The sequence below is a fragment of the Lygodium microphyllum genome, chromosome 4, assembly GCF_053477565.2.
Source record: "Lygodium microphyllum isolate KBCC chromosome 4, Lygodium_microphyllum_v1.1.10, whole genome shotgun sequence".
Taxonomy (NCBI): domain Eukaryota; kingdom Viridiplantae; phylum Streptophyta; class Polypodiopsida; order Schizaeales; family Lygodiaceae; genus Lygodium; species Lygodium microphyllum.
In genome coordinates, this window is record NC_141138.1 from 88,508,814 (window position 1) to 88,529,837 (window position 21,024).

General features: G+C 41.5%; 1 protein-coding gene across 1 annotated transcript in view; it reads right to left on the reverse strand.

The window, feature by feature from the left end:
- Positions 1 to 21,024, reverse strand: part of LOC148037280 (putative LRR receptor-like serine/threonine-protein kinase At1g56140) — a 235,734-nt gene that overhangs the window by 30,477 nt on the left and 184,233 nt on the right. Inside the window, exons 17-20 of the mRNA XM_087676196.1 lie at positions 9,108 to 9,484; positions 8,753 to 8,948; positions 384 to 548; positions 155 to 291 (exon numbers count right to left, since the gene is read on the reverse strand). Of these exons, the coding sequence (XP_087532322.1) occupies positions 155 to 291; positions 384 to 548; positions 8,753 to 8,948; positions 9,108 to 9,484 (875 nt within the window). The remainder of the gene's footprint in view (positions 1 to 154; positions 292 to 383; positions 549 to 8,752; positions 8,949 to 9,107; positions 9,485 to 21,024) is intronic.

Sequence of the window (21,024 nt, forward strand, 5' to 3'; positions counted from 1 at the left end):
TCCAAACAGCAAAAAGGACATTCACTTTTTACATAGCTCCTGTATTAGACACTCTTCTACAAGTGGTTAGCTCTGACATATTTTGAATTTTCATTGTTGTCATTTAACATATTGCCCATAATGAATTCAGAAAAGAGCTGTATTATGTAATCACCTTGAAAACTGCACCAAAGCCACCTTGACCCAACTTGTTTCTAACATGGAAGTCTTCTGTCGCAGCTTTCAGTTCTGAGTATGAGAAGATGTGCAATTTCTCATCTAGACTGGAGAAATCTGATGTATTCATCTCTCCTTTGCAGATACAATTCGGACATAAAAAAGAGGCTACTCAGATTCTATTGATGAACAGGATAAATGCAAAAAATTTCCAATTATGTGTTTACCATGTCCTTGTCTAGTAAATGTGCTAAACGAGAACTTTCTCTGCTTTTTCCAAATAAGACAAGCTAAAGCAGCAAAAATGAGTATCCCAGCTAATATCGGACCCAATATCACGATTGTCTTTGGTTTAGAAGAAGATTTATTCACCAACTTGGACACGTTGAAACCTAGATATAAGCAGCAATAACAAAAATGTAAGCTCTCTGCTATTTTTAAATACGATAAACTTAAACAGAAAAAATGAGTATCCTAGTTAGGATTGGACCCAATATCACAAATGTCTTTTTGTTTAGAACAAGCTTTACTCACTTGAGCACGTTGAAACCTAGATAGAATAAGCGACAGCAGCAACATCATTTTATTTTCATAGTTGATAATCTAATGATAACCCTAGAAGAAGCCATTGGTCCACTGGTTGTGTTTCAACAAATTGAGCATAGATATCAATCAATTGCAAGAACCAATACATCTTAGATCAGAAAAAGCTAAATTGCAAATGAAAATTTCAGTTGAGGCTTCTGATTTAAGGCACAAATGTTCTTAAAACTTATTGAATGCATTGACTTGGAAAAGTGGTCCATTAGGGATTTCATTTTGTCACGTTGAGATGGTAATCCTGAAAAGCCTTCAGATAATTAGGTGTATCATCTCATGATTGAAGATCATCATTGGCTCGTCACCAAAGCCAATTCTGTTTAAGGCCTGCATAAATCTAAGGCTTGGTGGAACAAGTCTCACATCAGGCCTTTTGGCCAGCCAAGAAAATCATGCCAACAAGCACAAGTCAAAACCAACAGGCTACTACAAAGTAACACATAAATACCATGCTGGTTGCGGAATAATTGGAGTAGAGTGAACAATATCCAGCCTAGGAGCAACCACATCAGGGAGGACATCTATTGGAATCATGGAAAAAATGTGCCATAAGAATAATCCTCGAACATGGGCTACATGACCACGAATACCTGAGGCGGAGTTGAAAATAAAGGCATTATGGGTATGTCAAATGTGTGAGAGAGTTGTCCATATGAGGAACTGGAAAAGGCAGACATAATTTGAATGCAAAGAAGACAATGAAGGCATGTTGCCCAAGACCCAAGAACGGATTTGGAGCTTTGTTGCCCAAGACCCAAGACCCATTCCAATAGCTGCTTAGGTAGAACATTCACCCCCAAAGGGTAACCCAAGTGCCTTGCAATATTCCCTTTAGGAACCACCTGACCTTGCCAACCCTAGGCTTGCAAATCATGTTCGGTACTGTTGGCAGATTAGTCAGTTCATGGTTGTCTGTACATGTGGTACAACAGGTTGGGCACTAGAGATATTTTAGGCATTTTATTTGTCAGTAATTATGGGGATTTGGCATTATTTGCAGCTAGTTGGCCAACATTTAATGCTAGTTGACCAGTCATATTTTATGGCATTTATTTGGCCTATATATTCTCAGGCTCCCTCCTCATTCATTCATCACCTAACAGTTCTTGGGGAGAGGGAGCATGTGCCAGTGCCTCCACAGCCGGTGACTCACATTGCTTCTGTATTGTCTCATGTCTTGGTATATGGATTCCATTTCCCGAGCATACATTTGAGTCCTCATTTGTATTGTGTTCTCTTTTGTTCAATAGTTTATTTCAACACATGTTTATGGTTCCATTGCTGCACCACTTCTGATATGGTATCAAATTTTAGGATTTGTGCTCCTGCTGTGTCTTCTTGCTGATTTCAGAACTGTTTTCACCCTTGCTGGTCAGGTAACTGCTGCTCCAACTAGGTGACTTGTTGTACCTGCGTTTTCTATAGATTTGCCATCGCTTGCTGTCTACAGCCCCTCTGCTGCCTGCGTTTTCAGTTTTCAGGCTGCTGCGACAGTTTTTCAGCCTATTTGTGGCAGTACTCAGCTGCATTTTGGTGTTCCTGACTCCTCCTTGGCTGGCCAATTGTACCTTCAGGCCATTTTTGGCAGTTTTTGTTTGATTTTTTGATTTTTTACACTAGCTTTTATCTTCTTTTGGTTGGATTTTGGGTTATATTGTATGTGAACTTTTGTTTTTTGCAATTTGTGCTCGTGTTTTGGTTGTGTTTCCTCTCCAAATACCTTCTTTTCTCTACTTCTCTTCTCAATCCTCTACAGATGGCTCCTCCATGCACATCCATTGATGATATGCTACATGGAGATTCTCGTGAGGCTTTTGCAGCTTCAGAGAGGGGTTTGAAGATGAAGAAAACGAAGGCCCAATGTTACCATTGTGGCAAGAAAGGTCATTTACGGAAGGACTGTAAAGAGTTAGTGGCTTCTAGGAAGAAAAAGGAGCAGAAGACGAAGCGGGATGTGGACTTCTCCGATGAGTCATCATTTGCCTCAGATTTCGACTCAGATCCTCTAGCCTAGGTGAAGTCCAAGGCGTGGAAGGGATCCTCTTCTTCAGATCGTGGGAAGGGCTTGGTGGCCCCTTCCTCAGCTGCTTTCTAGTGGTGGTGATGCGGTCATCCCTCACAACTCTCCAGTGCCAGAGAGGGAGTGTGAGAGGGTGGTGAGATGGGGCAACCGTGCCTCATCTATATTTCTATACAGATGCATAGGATTCGGAGAGGGACATCCGTGATGCATCGACCAAAGTCTGGCAGGTACAAATCCTGGAGCTTGGATTGACATCCAGGTTCATGATGGGCTGGTTATTTGACAGAGAGTGGGTCACTTTTGTCTGGATCTCACATGAGGAGACACTTTGGCGGTTTGGCTAAAGAACAGGAATTCATGGTCATTTATGCACTGCGGCATTGGTGACAGGGTGGTCATGTGTGCTACATCAGAGGCATCATTGACGAACATGAGAGCTACTATGATTCTTCTCTATTTTCAGGAGCTGGTGCGATCGATATCGACATCAGGTTCTCTTCGAGGCACCTTGGTGGTGGCTTGCACACCCACTACTTGGGTATCCATGGTTCTACTTTGATGGACATTGTTGTATGTACTATGATGAGACATTATCATTATACATTGTATTGTATCAAATCACCCACAATCTGAGAGAGGGTGTTAGCAGATTAGTCAATTCATGGCTAAGTCTGTACATGTGGTACAACAAGTTGGGCACTAGAGATATTTTAAGCATTTTATTTGTCAGTATTTATGGGGATTTGGCATTATTTGCAACCAGTCAGCCAACTCATATTTTATGGTATTTATTTGACCTATATATTCTCAGGCTCCCTCCTCATTCATTCATCGCCTGACAGTTCTTGGGGAGAGGGAGCATGTGCCAATGCCTCCACAGTCGGTGACTCACATTGCTTCTGTACAGTCTCATGTATTGGTATATGGATTCCATTTCTTGAGCATAGATCTGAGTTCTCATTTGTATTGTGTTCTCTCTTTCTTTTCTTTTGTTCAGCAGTTTATTTCAGCACATGTTCATGCTTCCATTGCTGCACCACTTCTGACAGGTACAGCTGATGAGAGATGATTTAGAAGTGTTAATGTGCAGTCTTGAAGCTTGACCAAACAAATCCTAGATGTTCAATGCTTTATGGAGGTTATATTGATCAACTTTCAAAATCATGAAAGTATCATCAACCAATGCTTGCCCAACAAACTATTGATTCAAAGGGAGAGATAAGCCCACTAGCTCCCCATCAGCAGCTAGCTGTGATAGCATCCTTAAAATATGATGTGTGGCAAGAGCAAAAAAGAAAAAAGAACTCAAGGGCAACCCTACTTGACCGATTGAGCAAGAGAAAATGGTTCAGTAACACCATCACTGAGCACGACTCTGGAGGATGTACCTTGCTAATAGTATATATTAAATGAGACATGCAAGGCCCAAAATCCATTTTTTGTATAAGATCAGCAAGAGAAGACCATTTCAGATAATCAAAGACTTTCTCCAAATGTAATTGTGTGAGAACCACCTCTTGATTTGCATGTTGCACGTAATCAATACCCATTTTTACATTTAGAATGTTGTGCAAAATGTTTCTTCCCTTGATAAATCCAAATTGGCTCGTATGCACAACACCAGGAAGATGCTCATGGAGATGATTAGCCAATATCTTGGAGAAAATCTTATATATGCTGCCCATAAACTAGATTGGCCTCCAATGCTTGAGCATTGAGGGGAAGGGAACCTTTCAGATCAACTTAATAACACTCTTTCCATGAAGCAGACATAATTTCAGATGCCCAAACCTCATGACACATAGCTGTCAAAGGTGCTGCTAGACGACTAGCATTAGTCTATTATGAGCAATTCCATGAAGATCCACAAAATATTTCTGGCACATATGCACAATGGTTTGAGGATCCATAATAAAACCATTTAGCAGCCACACCACATTCTTTGATGCGAAGGAGGCAGGCAATCATTGAAAGAATTTGTCTGGCTAATAGGATTTATTTTGCAATTGCTCACGCAAAGCTGCGAGTGTGGCTGCTTGTTAAGAGTTAACTGAAAGTGCTTGGTAAGATCAACCAAATGCCCACATAACGATACCAAGAATGCATCATCTAGAGAACCAATTAGATGGAGCAAACCACACTAACATTTCCTTAGTAGTAGCTGGCAACCATTGCCTGCAAAGAGAGGCATGATGAATTCCATATTGTCTCGTAGCCCTTTGCACATGGCCAATCAACTGATTAAAAGATGCTATTCCTTGACATGGAAAGTCAAGCACAAACTGATCCTGTAGCTGCATCTTGTAACAATGAAAGACATCATCACTCAAAAAGGAGGAATGAAAGCACAATGGCAGCCTGCCCAAAAATTCACAAAGGTACAAGTGGGCTGTCTAAGCATTACAAACTCTAGCGGAAAGTAAACATACTATTGCAAAACTTTCATTTCCAGAATCTCTGGCAAGAATCCATCATCATGCATGTCGTATATATGATCAAACCGACTCCATGTCACTATATGTTGGGGTGAATGGAAAGTGTACCCATAAGCTGATGAACATAGGCAAGACCAAAGATCCTACTTCAGGATTGTTGATCCAAACTCATCCCAATTGTGAAACTCCGGTGCATCCACTACACAATGTCTAGGAGTAGAGTGGGAGGGGTCCACACACATGTTGAAATCACCCATCAACAAACCTGCTCTCCCAAGAGAAAGCCTAAATCTGAGCTATTTCCATAAATCATGCCAATGCGAGACATCATTGGGTGCATAAACTCCAACCAACCATGAGAGTTCGCCCTCATGCATGATTTCAATCACTAGAAATCTGCCAAATACATTGTTTTTAACTAGAACAATCTGGAAATTTTCATGAATAATCATTGTGACATCAGAATGCCTCATTGTAGTGCTCCCAATATAAAATAACTTGAACCCATAACAATGAGCAATCGTGCCCACTTCTTGGTGACTCTTATGCTTGAGAGCACAAAGCACATCCCATTTGTTTTCATGCAAAACATGCCACATGTCATGTTATTTGCTATGAGAGCAAACATCACGGACATTCCCAATGGCAATCTTCATTTGCAATAGTAACAAAACTTAGATCTGAGGCTTATCTTGCCTCGATTTGACCTTAGATGCCAAAGCCTCATTCAATGTTTGTGAAACCTGATGATTTCCATAGACGATCAGCTAATTAGATCTACTATAAGATGGTAGAGGACAAGAGATGGGTCGCTGAGAAAGCCAATTAAGTATGGCATGTTTGTTATTCTAGAGGGAAATGGTGGAATAGATTTCTCGAATTGTGGAAGACCAAGATTCCTTATTAGGGGAAAGTTTTTATATGCAGGCTTCTTATTGAGGGTCTCTCCGCGTAACTTTTGCACATGTGATGACACACCAATTCATCTCTTCATCTCATGCCCTGTAGTGAGACAGATTCGGAGCTTTGTTTCCCATGTGTGGATATCTGTGACTTGCCTGCAGACGCCTATCTGTTCTTGGGTCCTAGGCAAGATGCCTTCTTTGTCCACTCTATAGTGAGATCATCACTGCCTCCTTCATTTTCTCAGATGGACAGTCCTCTGGCACATTTGGCACACCAACAATTCCATACTTGATTCATTCTCGGTTATCCGTGGCCATGGGGCCCATGTTCAAGGATAACTGTTATGGTAGATCTCTTCTATGGTTTTGGCGGACCCAGTCCTTCCTAACGTGGCTACACCTTGGCTGGAAATTGTTCGCTCTAACTTTATTGTGCCGCTTATGTGATGTTTGTGTGCTATGTTTAGGTAGTGTCTTGGCTTGACTTGTGATGGTTGGGATTTTCATGGGTTTTTTATGGCTGGCCAAAAGGCTTGTTGTAAATACATTCATTTAATGTAAGCTTCGAGAGAGATATTAATGTATTCTGAGGCCAAAATCAGCCTATAAGACAAAATCATGTATGATAATGATCATGTGCTAAAAGATAATTAATAGACTAACTATGCAAATAAGATAAGGTGATATATAAGGGAAGACAATGCCCATATGGGGATACAACATAAGGATGATGGGGCAGATATATGAAGTAGTACATACCTAGCTGTGTGGCTGAATATAAATGTTATACACTGAAAAGTAGCTCCAACCACTTAGGATTGGTGGGTAGAGTAGTCATACTTCTCTAATGAGATAGTATGGGGGTAGCATTTGGATTGATCCCTCAACTTTGTCAGTTACTCCTCGTGTTACTGGCAGATCTCCCTCATCTCTTTCTAGTGTAGACTCTATGTCTAGTACCCTTGCACCCACAGTTGGTGTAGCACTCTAATCTCCTCAGTTTTCTAGACTGTCACCCCTCTCTATGTAGGTGTTGTATGTGTAATCACTATCTAGAAGAAATCCATGAGCTTTGACTATCATCCCCCTCTCTACAGATTGCTTGCCTGTAGTAATGATTGGTGAAGCCTTTAAATCTCAAATAGAAATTGGCCCAAGTGGCCCTAGTCTATTCACATCCACATCCACATCCACATCCACATTGAGATCCTCATCCACATCAATCTCTTCATCTACAAATTCAAAGTCATTAGCCTCATTATGACACTAGTGCCACTACAAAAAGACTCAACAACAATGCTTTTTTTGGCCAACCATGCTTTTTTGACTAACCAGATCAATTTTTTTTTGAATTTTTCATTCAGGTGTTTCATAGCTTTATGAAACGTGAAAAGGAAACACATTTTCTGGTCACTATGCGCAAAGTGTAGGTGTAATGGACTCTAATCTCCACTATAGTAACTTCTTTGATGGCGCCTTGCTTGGAATAAAACCCCTAACAATACAATCTACCAATAAGGTTCTACTCTAGCAATCTAGGTCAATGATCCCCAAACCATCTTTGGGTCTTGGTTGGATGATGACATCCCAAGCCACCCTTGCTTTGGTGGGCTCCCATCTATTCTTGATCAAATGACATCGTTCATGAGGCATTTCACCTAGCCAATACTTACATGGAGAAGGCCCACTAGAGGTGATGTACCACATGGTCACAAGGAGAAACTGATTAGCAACCATCACTCTCCTTGCTAGAAAGAAAGAAATATTAACGTATACATAAGGCCTAAAGGAACTTCTGCCTAATGCTCAAAAGAAGATGTGCTAGCTGCTAGTCTAAAGCATGTCTATCCCCACATGACATCCAAGATATCTCCTCGAGTTTCCTTGAGGAAGCCAAGTGAAGTCCTCATAGGGTCTCCACTTGAGCTACCTAGTATCACATACACTTGAAGTAGTCTGTTTTCCCTTCTCAAAGAAATATAATTTTGTTTGTGAAATGAACATTCCTACAAGATACCCCTGAAAAGTTAAATGAAATTTATGATACACAAGCTTCTTGCTCCTGGTCCGGTCCACTCTAAAGGGTGGGTGCCTAGTACAATAGGTGACAAGTGGGAAAAGCCACTTTGATGGTTTATAATCATTGTGCCTAATCCAGCTCTTAGGAGAGAAAACTTATGTTTTGAACATGTTCCAGTAAAAAATTTAAGACACTGAATAATAATACGATGCTTAGAACATTTCAAAGTGGTAGGCAGGAATTTGGAAAACAGTTTAAAGGATGTATGCAGGAAACCATGCATAACATAAAAGGTGGTATATTCCAGTAGTCCCAAACTCATAGCTTTTCTCAGATTTTGAGTTTTCAAGAGGTATCCTGCCATAAGTATTGCAAAATAAACATACCACCACCTAACTCTTGAACCAAGTACAGATTTGCATGTAAACTGTTTCACATGAGTTGCACAAATAATTGCTTTGCTTGAAGCTAAGAGTCTACCTAGTATGCACACAACCCAATAGTAGAAATATGAGTGGATGCATCTCATACACAGGTTTAAAAAGGAGGTAAAAGGATGTCAAAACTGGTTCTCTACTATGCTATAGCAGGAAAAAAGAGGATTTTTACATACCAGCCTGAACGTTGATTGCTGAGATCAAGGGACCGTATGTATAATGGGTTGGAGAACAACATGTTCCCTTTCCAGACCATAACAAGTGAATCTCGAGTACATTATTAGTTACTTCAGTTGAAAAGTTCCTCAAAACAGGTAAGTATGAGCCATTTGCTGAAGCACGAATATTGAAATCTTTCAGGACTCTGGATCCCTGCACAGTTCACAAAGGTATATTGCTTACTAATTTTGGACATTCAGCACAGCATAAGACAGTCAATAGATTACTCTGTATCCTGTACTTATTATTGCTGTATTGTTCGAGTGCAGTAATCAAAGTTCTTTTCATGCTTACTTATCCTTTCAATTATACCTGAATATACACATCGAATATTCGTTGCCCAAGACTTTTCCAGGTATCATCTGCTTGAAGTGCTATTTCTGCAAATTGAAGCTCAACATCATATGCACCATTCACCATATCAAGCCCATAGTACTTTAATGAGCTTGCAGAGCCTCGTGCAGTCATAAATAGAGCCTCATCAAAGGTCCCCTGAATCGTTGCACTGGTTGAAAAAATGGGAGAAAAATCTCCATCATATTGGAATCCAACCTGGCTAACTCCCCATGTTCCATCTGCACTAACAAGAAAGCTGGCATTTCCGATGGTTGCAGTATCACTACTATAGACTATTTGGGTGGTGGTTGACTGGAAACTTGAACCGCCACAATTTATTGCAAAGCCAACATCTGAAGCAATAGAAGAAATCGAATTGTCCATTGGATAAAAGGAGCAATAATAAATATGCAAAAAGACTTAACATATTCTTTTTTTTTTGTGAAGACTTAACATATTCTATCACCTACTCTTTTTGGTCTTTATGTCTATGAGGTTGAGGGGTTGCTTGAAATATAAGAAGGCTCTGGTTCTATGCTAGCAAACACTCTCACTGTATGTTGATGATATAGGGCTGATCTTAGATTTGGAGGAATATCAAGAGCAACAACTTGATGGATTGAAGGAAGTTTGTGAGCAGAACATATGACAATGAATCTAAGCCACAGTTGTGATCTTTCAGGACTCTAGGAGATGGTAGACTAGCTGTCAGTCCTTTTATGTAGATGGAGCTCCCAGAATTGGACATGGTCTCATCTTATGTTTACCTTGGCCGTCTAGGTTGGAGAGGCTGTTTCTAAGCACATTTTCAGGTGCCAGAGACCCTGATGTAGCTATTTAATAACTTAGTCTTACCGGCAACAACATATGGTATAGCTTTTCAAGGACCAGATCTTGGTATAAAGGAATGAGCAGGCTTACAAAGTATTCAGAGTCTGCTGCTTTCTCGGATGATGCACACTAGGGCTTTTATCTCCCAACACATCATTAGCTGAGTTCAGGTGTTGCACGTTATTGGTTGATACTAACATGACAGTGGAAAGTGTGGAAAAAATGTGTCACATATAAGTAAACAGACGTTCTCAAAGACCTAGCTGTTTTGTCAAGTTATTGATGAACACTATCCAAAGAGTCAATTCATCTGAGGCCACTTTATTTTCCATATTTCAAAGATTGGCAGAGCTTTCAAATTTGTCATTCAAATACACAAGACTTTTGCAGAATTGGTCTCTGAGGGACCCTCTCCACTCTTATTAGCTACGTCATGGTCACTAATTCATCTTTAGAATCCTTTCCTCAGGCAATTAGGATCCCTCTATGCCCTGCATAGCCAAGTTTTTTTTTCTGGTCTTTTTTTGGGGGGAGGGGTGATATAGACCCTTGACCTTGTAGGAGGAGCAAGAGAGGAGACACGTGGCATTGAGACGAGGAGGGATGGGAGCAATAGCCAGAGAGAGAAGCACTAGAAAGGTAGTTGGAGAGTCCTAAGAGACCTCAAGACAACCACCTGTAAAGAGCAAGCTATCACCTCATGCTCTCACCACCTAAGAGCTTCAGACAACTCTAGTTCCCCACTAGCCACTAGCGGCCAAGACAGTTGCACCTTCACCTCCACCTATTGGGCAGTCACTAGCCACTAGCGGCCAAGACAGTTGCACCTTCACCTCCACCTATTGGGCAGTTGCTAGGCAGCCACCCACAAATGCAGAGGTTTTGGTTTCACAAGTCCCAGATGTTTAGCAAGGGGATGGATTCCCCCCTTAGAAAAGAGAGAGGGGGTAGAGAATGTGGCTCTAGATGACTCCCTACATGGCCACCTCCCCACCATTGTGCATCTTGCACAATATGGATTTATCAAAGGAATATTCTTCGTAATTTCTTGAATGTCCAAATGGGATAGATTATGCACATTGCAAAAATCAGGAACTAGTGATGGTTCGATTGGATCCGGAAAAATCTTTTGACCATCTAGAATGGTCTTTCTTGCTTAGCTGATGCAATGTATGAGATTTGGTTTGAGAATGTCTGGATTGGTCTGTACTATCAGTTTGGACTCTTCTTCCAGGGCTTTGCCTAATGGTGGAGTCACCAAACCTTTTCTCTTTTGTGAGTCTGTTAGGCACAGCTGCCCTTGGAGCCCTTTGTTCTTTGCTCTAGCCACTGATCCCATTTTGACGATGTTGTCCAGCTTGGCAGCTAATGATGAGCTGGTTGGTCTCTCTCTTCCTTCAATGGAACAACTGGTTGGACAAGCTTTGGTTGATGACAACTTTATGTTCCTGAAGGCTGACCAAGATAATATCCATAAAGTAATGGAAACGTGGGATTTGTTAGCCCTTGCTTCAGCTCTTTGAATTAATGCCTCCAAATCAGTGCTTATTAGTTGGACAGAAAGCGATCTTCAAGCCTTTGGGCTGGAAAGGTGAGGTGGCTCTAAAAGGCATGGTTTCTAGACATTTGGGCTATCCTTTGGGAATTAACATTTCAGCTAAGTAGTTACTTGACTGGATTTCCACATGCATTACTGATAATGTGTTGAAATCCTTCATCAATAAACGAGGTCTACCAAGAGAAAGGCATAATCTCAGTTGCCTCCATAAATCATGCCAGTGTAAGACATCATTTGGTGAATAAACACCAAACAACCAGCCATAAGATCTCACCCTCATGCATGCATGATTTCGACCACCAGAAAACTGCCAAATACATCATTTTTGACCGAGACAGGCTGAAACTGCTCATGAACAATCATTGACACAACAGAGTGCTGCATTGTGGAGAGTCAGACATAAAACAACTTGAACTCATGCATAGAACTTATGACTGTTGTGCTCAACAACACAAAGCACATCCCAATCATTATCATGCGATTCTGTCTTGGATGCTACTTAATTCCTCATGCCAGCTGCCACTCAGCTTCTGATGCATGCTGATCCTCTGCAGCCGTATCCTTCTTGATGTTCAGCTCATTACGCCCTGCTGCAATTCCCCATGGGTAATAAGTTCTCTATACAATTGTTGGCATTTTTTATTATCATTACTATTATTGAAATGTATTCTACTAAGTTATCATAGTAATGGTTATGCAATCTTGGTTAATGACAGGGCATGCTGCGGCCCTAATCCAAGCATTGGTCTGCCTTTTCTATAATATTGTTCCAAATCTCTTTCCTTATACTTAAACCCTATTCCCTCTTTCTTCATGAAGGTGGTAATCATCTAGCTCACTCTAACATAATAATCGAACTTGATTACTTTACTGTTAGAAATTTGGAATATCTTCCCAGCATGGATATTGGATTTTGCAACTGTCACTTGTGTTAATACTGACATCTTCTAGTAAGAGCTGCTGGTTTCTGCTGTTAATCTGTTTCTGGTTACATTCTTTGGCACTTTTACATGTTGTGGGAAATGAAGAGCTAGCACATGCTATTGTTTAGCATATGTATGTCTAGCTCTTATCCCTAGTATGTTCCCATGCCTTTGAAGTAATTTATTTCAGTTTTCATGGATTTATATTGATGTATTCATGATTTCTGAACATATAGTTTATAATGCAGTTATATGATTGTGGCTAATTTTAACCATTAATTTTTTACTTGTTAACCCAGTATACTATAACTGTTACATCCTTTGGCATTTTTACATGCTGTGGGAAATGAAGAGCTAGCACATGCTACTGCAATGCATATGTATGTCTAACTCTTATCCCTAGTATGTTCCCATGCCTTCAAAATAATTTATTTCCATTTTCATGGATTTATATTGATGTATTCATAATTTCTGAACATATAGTTTGTAATGCAGTTATATGATTGTAGCTAATTTAAACCATTAATCTTTTACTTGCTAACCCAGTGTATTTTAACTGCTACTTTGGTCATATATTACATTCCATTGGAAATGAAGAGCTTGCACAAGCTATTGCTCGGCATATGCATGGCTAGCTCATATCCCTAGTATGATCCCAAGCCATTGAAATATTTTAATTTAGTTTTCTGAGAATTGTCATAATTTCTGAACTTTGTTCCTTGCTGAGTCCTTATGGTTTTATGCACATATAGTTATATGACTTTGGCTAGTTTAATCCTTTAATTACTTGTTAATCTAGTAAACTATAACAGTTTTTATGGGGATTAATTACTACTTGCTGTGATATGAAAATGGTTGGCCTGAACTACATGATAGTGATTGTATATATGCTGGCCCTGCCAATTTTTTTCCCAAGAAAAGAAATTTCTATTAATAACACCCTGATGAATAACCTGAGGTAAAATACGAAGTACAAGGAACTCCGTGAAGAGTAACTAAGTACATCACAAATACAACGGTTGTGTGAACAACCAATCTGGTGGGCTGTAATGCCAAACCCTACGAGGGACAGTGTGGAAGAAAGTGCTAGAATCCCGTATCCACAGAAAAGCCTCTCTTCTCTTCCTCATCCTTTCGGAGCTGCCCTGCATCCTCTCCCAATCTTCCTTAGAGAGTGTGAACAATCTCTATCCAAATCCTTGATAGATTCTCCGTTGTGGATACATCCAAAAGGTCAATGGAGTGGCTGCATCTCGCAATCCAAATATACTAGGCTATGATACTGGCAATCAACTCCCATTTGTGGCAATGTCCCTGAGTCCGCTATGCCTGTGAGTAATCTGGAGTGAGAATCCTGCTCAAATGCTGTCCAATAATGCAAAAAGAGGAGCTCCCCTGAAAATCCTCATAACCACATGCTGGGCCTCTATCTGTGACCCATGCTACAGCCCCCCAGCAAAGATTGACTCCATGAAGGAAGCTAGATTGGAGTACATATTTCATGCAAGAGCCTCTTTTTGGACTTAGTTTGGCGACAGGGTTAATAGGGAGTTTTTCCGGACTACAGGGCCTAAACACTCTAGACAAGGTGTTCGGAAACTCAAAAAGAGCTGATGGATCCATTGCACAGGGCCCTCTAGAGGCAAGACAAGTGGCCACACAGTACTACACATCCCTACTAGGATCCACCACTAGACCCCCTGGATATGAGAGAGAGAGAGACAGTTTGGCAGAGCATGCAGAGGGTGGTTACAAACAGGATGAGCAGATATCTGATGGCCATTTTACAGAGGAGGAGTTGGAGGAGGCACTTCGGGCACTACCCTCAGGCAAGTGGCCAAGGGAAGATGGACTAGATAAGTCCTTTGTGAGCTACTGGGATCTTATTAGAACAGGACTTCACTCAGCCTTTCAGGAGATTATTGCATCAAGGACTATGCTAGAGAGACTTTTTGAGGGGCTGATTCATCTTATCCCCAAAGGAAGTGGAGATAGATTGGAGATCACACAGTGGAGACCGATCACCTTGCTTGGAACTGCCTATAAGATCCTCGCAAAGGCGATTAGTGTCAAGATAGCACCATTGATGTCAGATATTATACACCCCACTCAGACAGGGTTGGTCTGAGAGCGCAGCATCTTGGACAACATTTTCACCTTCTGGGAGACCACAGTTTTGGCTAGATCCAGGAGGCAAGACCTTATTGTGCTACTTCTCGACTTTGAGAAGGCATATGATCGTGTGGATTGGGAGTTCTTAGAGGGCACAATGCTGAGGATGGGCTTTCCAGAGCAGTGGGTCAAGGGAGTAGCAGCTCTCTATTCTTCAGCACATAGCCAGGTCATGACTGGAGGGGCAAGAGGAGATAGATTCAGCATTCATAGATCAGTTAGACACGGATGTCCACTAACTCCTTTCTTGTTTTTATTTGTAGTAGAGGCCATGAGTTCCTTCTTGAAAGACAGATCTACAGGTATCAGAGGCATCAAGCTACCCATCCTCAAATTTGAGGAGCTTCTTGATGTGGAGTTTGCTGATGATACAACAATTTACTTTGATGGGAATGAGGGCAACTTTAGAGCCTTTGTAACAACCATGGAGACATTTTGTAGAGCATCAGGAGCACTAATTAATTGGCACAAATCCTATGGATTTTGGGCATACAACACTAGATAGCTAGAGTGGTGACCACATGAGGATTTCACATGGGTTCCTCACGGGAACGCTGTGAGATATCTTGGATGCCATGTGGGGATCAACATTACCTCATAGCAGTAGCTGGCACCCCTCCTTTTGAGCATTAGACATAAGCTTTTATATTGGAGCTTGGCGAGACTCTCATTGGCTTGAAGAGTAGTGGTTGCCAACCAAGTTCTTTTGGCGACCGTGTCGTACATCACTTCTTGTTGGGCATTCTCTAGGTTGTGCATTGGCCAAGTGAAATGCCTCATCAAGAACTTCATTTGGTCAGGAGGAGATGGGAGTCCAGCCAGAGCGAAGGTAGCTTGGGATGTCATCATACAACCTGGATCCATAGGAGGATTGGGGATCATAGACCCAGATAGCGAGAGCAAAGCCTTGTTGGTCAAGCTCATTGTTAGAGGTTTGCTTCCAAGTGAGGAGCCTTGGAAGAAACTTTTGATGGAGAGGCTAGAGAAATTGACACCTACACATGGAGGACCATGGCAGCCTAGCATTCAATGGATATTTTAGGAGATTAGCACCAGAGATTTAGGGAGGAGCTTAGAGGTTAGATTTGTAACTGCCATTATTAGAGCATGGAGATCTATATCTCTATATCTCCAAGGCTCCACCAGCTCCCCCCGACTACTATTGAAGAGAAGAGGAGACAACCTTTTCTCTTTAATCATTATTTGAGATCAGAGTCAGGACACACCATTGGGCAGCGGACACACTTATCATGGGGGAGATTCTCTTTGTAGGTCGCTACATCAGTGGGGGAGTGGTTTGCATTTTAGGAGTTACCACATGAGACTCAAAGGCAGAGACTTTGTGGACTTTAGGGGAGCCAGGGCTATGATTGAGGCCGTGATGGAGGGGGTTCCATGAGATTGGCAAACTGACACAGCTTCCTCTTAGACTTGAATTGGTCTCTTCCCTAGAGGGGATATCCTTCTAGCAGTCATAGCATCTAGCAGAGATATGACATTCACTTTCATAGTTGGGGAGGATGGCCACTTCTAGCGAGAGGATTTTGACCTTACAGCCCTCGGTGGCTGCTCTAGGCAGAGAATTAGAGTAGTGGCACACTTTGAAAGGAAACGGCACATAGACCTAGATCCAACCACTTGTCTTATAGATAGATGGAGATATTGGGCATACCAAAGGAGGCCTCTACAGAGACTTCAATGGGATCGATGAGAGTGGGTGTGGAAGGATCCCTTCCTTGATAGGCCATGTGACATTCCCTTTTCTGGCTACACCACTAGATTGGGATGGACGATACAAATGAGCAAGATTAGAGCACAGCCTGTAGCCACCCTCTTTGGCATAGAGAGGGAATCTCATATGAGTTTTTATATGACTTTTGGAGGCGGCTACATGACAGCTTCAGGCCCAGGCCCATAGGTGTTTAGCAGTTGGCACTTGGCTTGGATATGGCAGGGACCCAGTGGCATGTGCATGATGTGGTGAGCCAAAGGAGACACAGAGACATTACCTATGGGACTGTCCCAGAGCCTAGGAGATTTGGAGGAGAGCTTTTAGGATAGTATTCCATGGTACAGTGGAGTCCATGGTGGTGACATGGGGGGCTATAGCTTGGGTTAGAGACAGAGGTCCAACTTGCGGCTATGAGGAACTCAGGGGAGCATTTCTTTTCTCATCATTGGATAGCATTTGAGCAGGATCCCTACCCCAGACTACTCACAGACACAATGGACTTAGGAACATTGTCACAAATGGAAGCTGGTTTCCAGTATTATAGCTTGGTACATATGGATTGCGAGATGTAGCAAGGTCATTGATCTTTAGGATATACCCACTAGGGAGTCTTTATCGACAACTTGGATAGAGATAGTCCACACTCTCCATGGAGGATGGGAGAGGATGTAGGGCAGCTTTGAGAAGATGAGGAAGAAAAGAGAGGCTTTCTTGTGGAAGATGAGGAAGAAAAGAGAGGCTTTCTTGTGGATTTGGAATTTAGACACCTTCTTTCATACTACCCCTCAGATGGTCTGGCACTTTAGCCCACCAAAGTGGTTGTTCACACAACCATTGTATCTTTGATGTACCTAGTTACTCTTCACAGAGTTCCTTGTACATTGTATTTACCTCACGGATTTTTCTTCGAGGTGTTATTAATAGAATTATCTTTTCTTGGAAAAAAAAGATTTCACATTGGTGAGACAAAAAAGTACTTGCCATTGGAAATTTAGTGTTTTGCAAGTGCCACAACAATGGGAAGCCCACCAACCATGACACCAAAGGAAGATTTTACGTTTATATAGTGTCTTGTTGAACCAAGCCTCCATGATAGTCATTTTCCACCAAGCCTGCGGCCCCAAGCAACATTGGCCTTGGTGGCCAGCCAATAGTGGTCCTTAATCATGAGGTGATACACTTGATTAGCTTCAGCCTTTTCTAGATGTAGTTGTCCTACAAGGTCCCAATCTTGCCATGGACGATCAAAATCAAGGGCAAGGAAGGGCTCCTTGGGCTGCAATGCTGTCAAAATTTGGTCCCACAAGTTCCTATATCCTCTAGGCATTCGAAAAATCCTTCTAGTGATATGGAAAGGCATCAACCCCCTTTGACTCACTAGAGTGGTATCAGAAACAGAAGATAAGCTCAGGCATGCCACACGATTGAATTTTGGACAGTCCTCTTGTTTCACATCACACAAAAGCAACTTGGACATAGCCAACAATCCCATCTGAAAAGAATTGGCGACCAAGAGATCCTCCACAGATGCCACTATACCTTTTGAAGAATTGACTTTCATGAGCAGACCAACTAAGTTCACCAAGAAAGAGGAACACGAGGAAAGGGGCATCAACATTAAGAACATGCCATCAAGAGCCCTGAATGGTTGTATTTCCATGCGCCACAACCCGTTCTTCCAAAAAGAAAAGGGACACAAAGATCCAAGGGTATCGACTAGTGCACATGGCACGAAAGAAAGACCATCAAAGAGCAACCATGCGAGTGCATGCATCCACAATAGCCCCACCACCCAAACTTTTAGGAGTACAAACATGGTTTCAAGAGATCCAAGAGATACGTACATGCAAAGTGTCGTTTTTCCATAGCATAAAACAAATGTTTCCAGTAAGAACCTTCAAAGTAGAGGAAATCAAAGGCAAAAGCAGAAAAAAATGAGTAAGTATGCAGAGCATGATGAACTACCGTTTTAAGGAGGATGTGAAAAGGCTAGGCCTGCAATTTCTAGTAAAGAAACTTGGCTTCCAATTTCTTGGAAATCCATTGCAGCAATTGCTTGGGCTGAATATCAACGCCCAGGGGGTAGCCAAGATGCCTCGCAACATTGCCAAGGGCTATCACCAAACCTTGCCATTGTAAAGACTACAAATATGATTCAATATAGCTAATGAAGGAGGATTTGGCTGCATTAATATGAAGACCAGAAGCCTATCCAAACAGATTCCATACATCCTCTTTTTTTCATAATAGGTAATTGTATTAATTACAAAAAAAAGTGATTACAAGATTACAAGACGTAGGGGGCCTCTCTCTCTCTCTCTCTCTCTATATATATATATATATATATATATATATATTTCTGTAATAGGTAATTGTATTAGTTATGAAAAAAGTACAAGATTACATGATTACAAGATGCAGGATGGCTCTAGGCTATTGTGCATAAACTCTTTACAACTATGCAAGTGCAAGATGCAGGATGTTTTAAGAAAGGATATGCACACCCATGCAAGTGTGGTGGAAGGCACCCAAATGAAAATGGAGAATGTTGAGAATGCTCTCAAAGAAAGTGAAGAATGGATAGATGCGGCAATAAAGAACACAGGAATGCATGGAAACAAAGTGGAAATCCTGAATGCCACCTTGGAAGAAGACGCAAAAAGATAGGCATGTGCACTCCATGTAAGAGTGGTTGGGCTAGATGAGAAAAGCTCCCCGATTGAGGATACTACAGCTCTTGCCATCAAAATTGGGGCTACAGATCTACCCATCATTGGGGCCTAGCAAGTCGGGAAAGACCTCACAAAAACAAAAGTCCTCATCTTGAAGTTTGGAGACTTGGAAAAGAAGAGAGCCTTCCTGTCCAAGAGGATCGCTCTCAAAGGAGAAAAGATATACCTAGATGAAGACCTTATCCCAGCCTAGATAGCCCATAGGAGGGAAAACATGCCACCTATTCTAGAGGCGTGAAAAGAAAGTAAATGGGCTGTCTACAGAGATGGAAGAGTCATCATCACAGAGAAAAGGACAACATCATGGTGTGCGGCCTATGAGACCCTAAAGTTCACACTATGGAGTTGCAATGGCTCCCTTAAGATAGATGTAGGTTATTTTGAGGATACTTTCAAAGGGATAGACATTGCTATGTATACTGAGACACACTAGTGTAAAGACAACCATCTATATGATGTATATGGATATAGATGGGAAAGTATATATTGCCCTTAGCCTAGGAGGCCTGGAGGGACAAGGGGATCAGAAGGTGTGGCTTAGAGAAGAGCTCCGAGATACAGTCCGAGTGGTACATAGAGATGCAGAGGCAAGATACATGTGGATCAGGTTACGTAATAGAACTCAACACATATATATTGCCATATGCTACTTTCCTCTTGCATACTCTCAGTTTGCCCCTAAAGAGGTATCCCTGTATACACCACTATATGAGGCCATAATGAGATTTATGAGCATTGGGGATGTTTTACTAGCAGGAGACTTTAATGCATGCATAGGAAGCAACCAATCTACTTTCTTTGGCACTAGCAATGAGATGTCTAGAGATATTGCATTAGATGAAGTCGGATTAGTCAGATTAGTCCTAGATAGAGATAACAAAATATGGAACACACCTGCTAGCATTGGGAAGTGCGCATGGTTTGGCCATCCTTAATGGGCTACCATAGTGGCTAGGATGTAATGGTTTCACATGTTGGAATAACAAGAAAGGGTCAAGTACAATGGACTACTTGATTGGATCACCCAACTTGCTACCTGACATAAAAAGATTTGAAATCTCAGATAGACCAATTGGATCAGCAGTAAACCATGCTATTCTAGCTTTCATAGTGCAATATCGGCATATACATGAGGCACAGTCACACATACCAAAATTACCACGCTATGATTTTGTGGAAGCGACCGCACACATATACAACACTGTTGTGTGAGATGCATTGAGGGAGCTAGACACACAAGCCTCTCTAGATGAGTTTATAGGATAGCTGGCCAATATATACTTCTATAGCCTATGCTTTCCCACACACTACATCAAATAAGCCTCCACCAGGTAATGCTCCATAGAATGGCTGGTATGATGATGAGCATAGAGAGACATGAGCATGTTTCCAACGAGAGGTGGCACTTGGCATATGTACACACAAGCATGCTTGGATACTCTTTAGATGATGCTTGGACACTCTTTAGATAATTGGTATGCAAAAAGAAGCCTGAATACTTGAGCAAACTAGAAACAAAAATACATTCCATGTTCTTGGGACAGGACAACAAGAGAGCATGGAAAAGGATGCATGAGAGCCAGTCACCTATACAAATTACTAGACTAGATGATTGGCATGAATATGCTTGCACACTTTATGATGTTCCTTGCCAAGAGCCTATGCCACTCCCCTCAACATCAAGACTAGCAAATTGCAGATTTTTCACACTAAAAAAAGTGAGGAATGGCATATGGAAATTGGAAAATGAGAAAGCCCAAGATCATGATGGTTTAGTAGCAGAACACTTCACGCATGCTTGTGATATCTTGGCACCAACACTGGCTCACATCTTTAATAGGACAGTTTGTGAGGGATTTCCAACCAGTTGATCAGACCATATTATTGTGTTGCTCTTTAAAAGTGGAGACCTCACTCTACTTAGTAACTATTGAACTATCATGAT